The 6000-nt window shown below is 37.9% G+C and overlaps 1 protein-coding gene across 2 annotated transcripts in view; it reads left to right on the top strand.

The window, feature by feature from the left end:
- The first annotated feature begins 309 nt into the window (after positions 1 to 309).
- LOC149161921 (autophagy-like protein) overlaps positions 310 to 6000 on the top strand; it is a 290688-nt gene continuing 284997 nt past the window's right edge. The window contains exon 1 of one of the 2 annotated variants that reach the window (XM_089437085.1): positions 310 to 869. In XM_089437085.1, the coding sequence (XP_089293211.1) occupies positions 694 to 869 (176 nt within the window). In that variant the 5' untranslated portion in view covers positions 310 to 693. The remainder of the gene's footprint in view (positions 870 to 6000) is intronic. The other variant, XM_089437084.1, reaches the window with a different exon arrangement.

The following is a 6000-nucleotide window of genomic DNA, read 5'->3' as shown; positions in this document are numbered from 1 at the left end:
AAAAATCGTTTTGGTTTTGAAAACATTAAAAAAAAATATAATTAAGATATGGTTTGATTTTAAATTTTTTTACAATCATTTTATAAATTTATTTAAAATAAATAAAATAAAAATATCTAAAATGAAACACTATCTTAATTATAATTTTTTATTTTATGTCTTTAAGCAAAGATGATTTTTGTCATGATTATCCAAATAAACAAAATAATGATCATCCAAATATTCGGCTTTGTTTAAAAGGTATTTGTGTTTGAGAAGATAATCGCCATCCATGTTTTATTTAGAGTTTTGTCCTTATTGAAAGGAAGGCCCAATCACGTATTCATGTCCTCTAGTCGCCATCCATGTCTTATTTAGCCTTTTGTCCTCGTTGAAAGGAAGTTCCAATCATATTTTTCATGTCCTCGAACTTGTTTAAGTTCTCAGATGCGCATTCCATTTAAATTTACTTCCCACCGAATCCAGGTGATTGCACTTGCAGTTTACAGGACACCCATTTGCAAAGTTGATTAATTTTTCAGGCTCCGGGGCTTTTATATCTGCTGCCCGGAATGTTTTATGATGTTGTCCTTAAGAAAGTTGGATGCGCTGCAAGGATTTTAAGCTCATTATTTCTATGGAACGATTTCGCATTGATCAGTTTTCTGATATGGTTTTGAGGGTCAGAAGGGATTAACTTTAATTTGCACAAGGATGGGAGTTGAGACGAAGTTGGTTTTAGTTTGGTGGACGCTGTTGGGTTTGCTGGTTCGGTCCTGCTGGGGTGCTGGGTTCTGTGGATTGGAGATTCAGCAGCAGAATAAGCTCTATAAGTTTAACTTGGTATCCCCACTAAAAGATTATCCTCACGGTGTGCTCAGTGAAGATGGGTAGGTACTCTTCTGGTTTTAATTTTCCTTAGTGTGTGCAGTTGCTTTGGATTGGCTATGAATGCAAACTTTATTATTTGACATGAAAACTGCTAGTCAATCAACAAAAAACAAAAGAAGAGTAACCACTCTGGGATCCAGCTTCTCAAAGTGACAGATTACCCATTGCTGCTTTGCACATAAACCTGCATATGGGATTAGGGTATGTGTTGCTTGTGAAAACGGATTGATCCAAATCGACTAAATAATGTGCACTTGTTGACACCACCTGCACAAACGAAACGGTGCAAGTTTACGTTTGAAACTCTGTCAAGTTCTTTAATGACATTGAATGCGATGTGGTATGATTCGATGTTTGCGAGGTGACAGTGGGCAGTTCCTGTATGTGGGACAGATGCGATGTAATCATGCGCCGAAGCCTGGCGAAAAACCTCTTGGGTGACCATTTAGGGCCACCATATTGAAGCACATACGTAACCTTGTGATGTATATACCCGTGCCCTTTGTTGGTCCCATTGAATGGTGGGTATAATTAGTCAAGCTAGAGTTTCTGGATGGTCACTCATCTGGTCACTCTTCCAGCATGAACGCACTTGATTACAGACTTCTGAACTGAACTTCATACTTGGTGGCTTATTTCAAGGGCAATCCTGTTTTGTCAAAACATCTTTAGAATACATTTCATAGCTTTATTCATGGAAGATTTGATTAAGCATGAATTTCGATTTTTTTTTCATTGCAACATCTCATGTCCGTTCTGAAGCATTACTCCATGCCAGCGTTTTTGCCATGACTAAGGAATTATTGTTTTTGATCCCGAATGCTTCAATTCTCGATCATTCCTTGCCCGGCCATTACTGTATTCAGGTCTGTTTGTAATTACTGACATCCTCAAAACAAAAACAAGATAATGTAGAGCTGCCCCAACGATACCCATGGATGAGAGAACCTGCCAATCCCCTACTGAATTTTTTTCCTTAAGGATTTTTACAAGATGATGCATCAAGATAACTAAATGATACTATAGAATTAGTGTTTATTTCTTGCATTCCTCGATCTGAAAGGGGATACTGAAGCCTGCTTGTGAACTTTGGGGACTTTGGATGGGTGCCTTCAATACAGGATCCCTCTGGGTTTCTTGTGTCTCCTGTAGGAGGGTTCTGGGCCTTAACTTGAGGCCCTGAATGAGTAATCTCTGAGCTGGTTTTTGCTCTGCTATCTTGGAATGGAACTGTATTGTATTTGATGAGTGCCTATAAGGGCCCATCATGGGCGATTATTGTTGCCAAAATTGATGTCTTCGTGAGAGGTTCAACATATAATGACAACTAATTAGAACTTTTATTGAGATAATTTATATCCAGGCTTAGCTAGCTTAACCCCATTAGTTGCTTACATTTATTTATAATTTATGTACTTTCACCTAAGCTTGTTAGGAAAAGTTAATGAATGGTCAGGGCTAGGTTCGGTAAGCCTTAATGGAAGGGCGTCGGCCCAAAATTTGCAAATGAAACAAGATGAATCTTCAATATTTTGTAAAATTTAAAGTTCAAACCTCTCCTTGTCTACTTTGTAAGACAGAGAAAGACAGGAAATAAAATAATTTATTGACTCACAAACCTCAGCATGGATAGAAGCTGTCTTGGTGGTGGAGCATCTGATATCAGATTGTAATTGGGCAGGTCCCCTTTTTGGCATGTGACACTTCACCTCCTTCCTCTCTGATGTTTTTGTTTGTTCTGTTTTAAATGTTTTTCTTTTTAGAGTTTCGGCAGTGTTCAATTCAGTTTCAACATTTTCATTTCATAGGACTTCAGCTAGAGTTTTCAGTTATGCCATTTCTAGCATTCATATGAAAGAGGGCATATTTTACAGTTCAGTCTTCCTAGCAGCTTTGTGGATTTCTGTAGCTGTATCAACGACATAACTGTAAAATACCATAAATAGTCCAAACTTGTATTTGGAAGGTGGAAGAGTTGAAAGCCATGTTGGAAGTTTTCTTCTCTGACTAACAAAATGGACAAGCTTCTGGAGGCCTTGGAAGGAGGATTCATAACCCCTAAAATTTACTTGTCATTTGACACTCTTGCTAGGGATGCGTGGCTTTTGATATTTCTGAAGACATTGAGAGCTCAATGCTTATATCAGCCAAAGATAGAATGGAGAGGATGGATTGTGTCACTTTCTCCATATCTTTTTGAGAAAACTGAAGACATGTTTTCCTACTAAACACCATGGACGGAGCCAAAGATATCAACTATGATCTGATTTCTTTCTCTATTTTGCTACCCACAAATGATGTCTCATTAAGGAGAGAAGAATGACACTTGAAGTACTACTGCTGTTTTATGGAAAATATCATTAAGATTCTGTCATATTCCCATTTGAATTTGAGGTGGCGTGTTGAGGATATAAGTATGTGAAGGATGAGCAAGGACTGAATTTATTCCCCTCCACATTGAAGGTCCTTGGGATGAAGTGGTCTACGATGCTGGAAGGAAATTCTTCTAAGAGATGGATACAGATGAAATTAATATTTTGTTGAATTTTCGAAGTCTATCCGTTAGAAAATTAATCTGTATTCTACTGGTTTATTTTTTCTGCTTGTTTAAATTCGAACAAGTTACTTAATACATTTAAATACCGAAATAAACACAATACAGTCACAACATCTCCAAATCATCAACTGAAAGAAAACAAGCACACAAGTAACACCGTTATTTTTGGACAAATGTCCTCGGAAAACCCTAATGCGGGAAAACCGATGCAGCTATTCTAAGGGTTATATTATTATGCAGTTTATCTGAGTACAATTGGGTGCCTAACTGGCTCACCTGACAGAGAAAAAATACACGACAGCAATACCTCTATATCCGGAAACAGATATTCAGAAAACCTGTCCCACGAAACCCTCTCTTGCACAATTGAAGCTCAGCGCTGGCCCTTCTGGCCTCTGCGTCAGCCTTCTACTGACCTGCGTCAACCCGAGAACCCTCTGTGTCAGCCCTCTGAGGCACTGCGCAACCTCTGGGACCCTCTGCGTCACTCCAACAACCTCTGCGTGGATGACACAATCCCTTTGGCCTATGCGCTGTCTCAGCTGGGCTTTGCATAGTTTGGACTGGCTGCTGCTCTCGCTCTCTTTGCGTCTATGCTGGTCTTTCAGTATTGTCTCTGCCTCTCTGCCTCATACTCACTGTCCCTTGCTGCTGATCACTTATTCAACTTTGCTTAGCAACCCCGCTCTAGCAAAATGAATGACTGATCACTCTGGTGTGTTCTCCAACTGACCCTCAAGCCTCTTCTTATACTTTTCTCATTGGTCCATCAACGACCGAGTTTAAATCTATAATCAATGACTAAGATTAGATTTGGCTTGATCCATGACTTTTGGACCCTTCTAACCCAGTTTTATATTAATACCCATTAATATTTTATTTTTCCTAAGTTTAGACTTAGGAACTCCATTAAAAATATTAATTATTTTAATATCTCCCAAACTAGGTACAATCTGTCCAAACCATTTCTGGGTCTTGGAGATCTCATGTGCTTTAGCCTCTTCATCAATTTTCATGGCTAGAGCACATCCGATGCTACCCCAAATCAACATATTTATGGGCAAATATAAATAATACCGTGGAATGATGGACCTAAAAGAATAAATCAAGAAAATAAAACAATGGGAGGATAAAAGTTTGAAGCATTGTTGCCAGAGTGCAGAGTGAGACTGTTGTCTTCCAAAAATTCTTGGGAGTGAAGCATCTCGAGAGTGTTTTGTATATAGTATATATTTTCATTTCTTATAAGTGCACATATATTAAAGAAAACATGCATAATGCCAAATTAGCTGCAGAAAATATGAAAGCTTACATATTCATGGTACTTGTAGATGGATGTCATCGACAGGAAATTAATCATTAGAGCTTTCACCATTTTGGTACACTCTACATAGATAAGATCAACCATCTAGTGGTGTGCCAATTACAAGCTTACAAAGTTTTTAAGTAGAAAATGTTGTAGTTACTGGTGTAATTTGTACATGTGGGCATGATACATTCATATGTATTATTATGTACTTGTAATTATGCACAAGGCCATATTTTACTTCAATTATTGGATATTAGGGTTATGGTTAAGTTTGACCTAGTTAAACTTGATGTAGGCTCAATAATCCTCTTGGAGTGCGTGCCCTTGTTTTGTAGGTCCATAACGTCTCTTAAAGGTATGCCCTAGTTAAATAGTGTAAATTGCAAAACTCAGGCTCTCATTTGTATCATTTCATCTTGTGGTCTTGATATGAAATTCCAAGTGTTATAAGCCTAAGAGCAGTGAATTTTGGACCTTGGTGTTTTATCTTATGATTGACATTTCTCTCTTGGGTGCACTTGTGTATATAAGCTTCCAACACTTGTGCCTAGGTTTTGCACTCTTTCTCTAGCATGCTAGACCCATCTCTCTCCAGTGCACTTGTGAGGAGGCTATTTTAGTATTCAACTGAGATTTGGTTCCCTGATTTTTTGTTGTTGACCCTTAAAGATCTCAACATGGTTTCAAAGTTTGTGTGAACCTTACTCTCTCAATTCTTTTGGCTGATCATAAATCTATTTTAGTTGTATTTTTGTTACAGTGCAAAAGTATGGTTTTCTTGAATAATCTCTTCTAGGCTTTCTAGAGATATAAATCTTAATCTAGAGTTGGACATGGCCTTCCTTCTAGGGTCTTCTTTAGCTCTTTTCACCCTTTTTCGAGGCTAATGCTTTGATTTTCTAGGGTTGCCTAGTTTTTTGTAAAAGGTTAATTTTTGAGGTTTTCATCTCATAAGGAGCCTTCATCTTGCTATTTTTGAGCCTATGGATTCGAAGGGGTTATTTTGTTGTTTCAATGGGGCGAACTATCATCGTTGGGTAGATCAAAACGATTTCCCTATTTCAAAGCAAAGGTTTGTAGATGTACTTGTTGAGTATGTCCCTTGTTGAAGATAATGATAGTTAGGACCTTGTATATTAGAAGGATGAAGCTATTGGGTTGATCACTCTTTATGTCAAGCTTGATATCGTTCATCATACCAAGGAGAAGAAAGGTTTGAATGAAATTTGGGATACCTTCAAAACTCTCTTTGGGATGGTGAATA

Source organism: Pinus tabuliformis, chromosome 5_2, assembly GCF_031772625.1.
Source record: "Pinus tabuliformis cultivar Carrire ecotype Pingquan chromosome 5_2, CPIR1, whole genome shotgun sequence".
Taxonomy (NCBI): Eukaryota; Viridiplantae; Streptophyta; class Pinopsida; order Pinales; family Pinaceae; genus Pinus; species Pinus tabuliformis.
The sequence above is the reverse complement of the archived record's forward strand: the minus strand, read 5'-3'. Positions and strand labels throughout refer to the sequence as shown.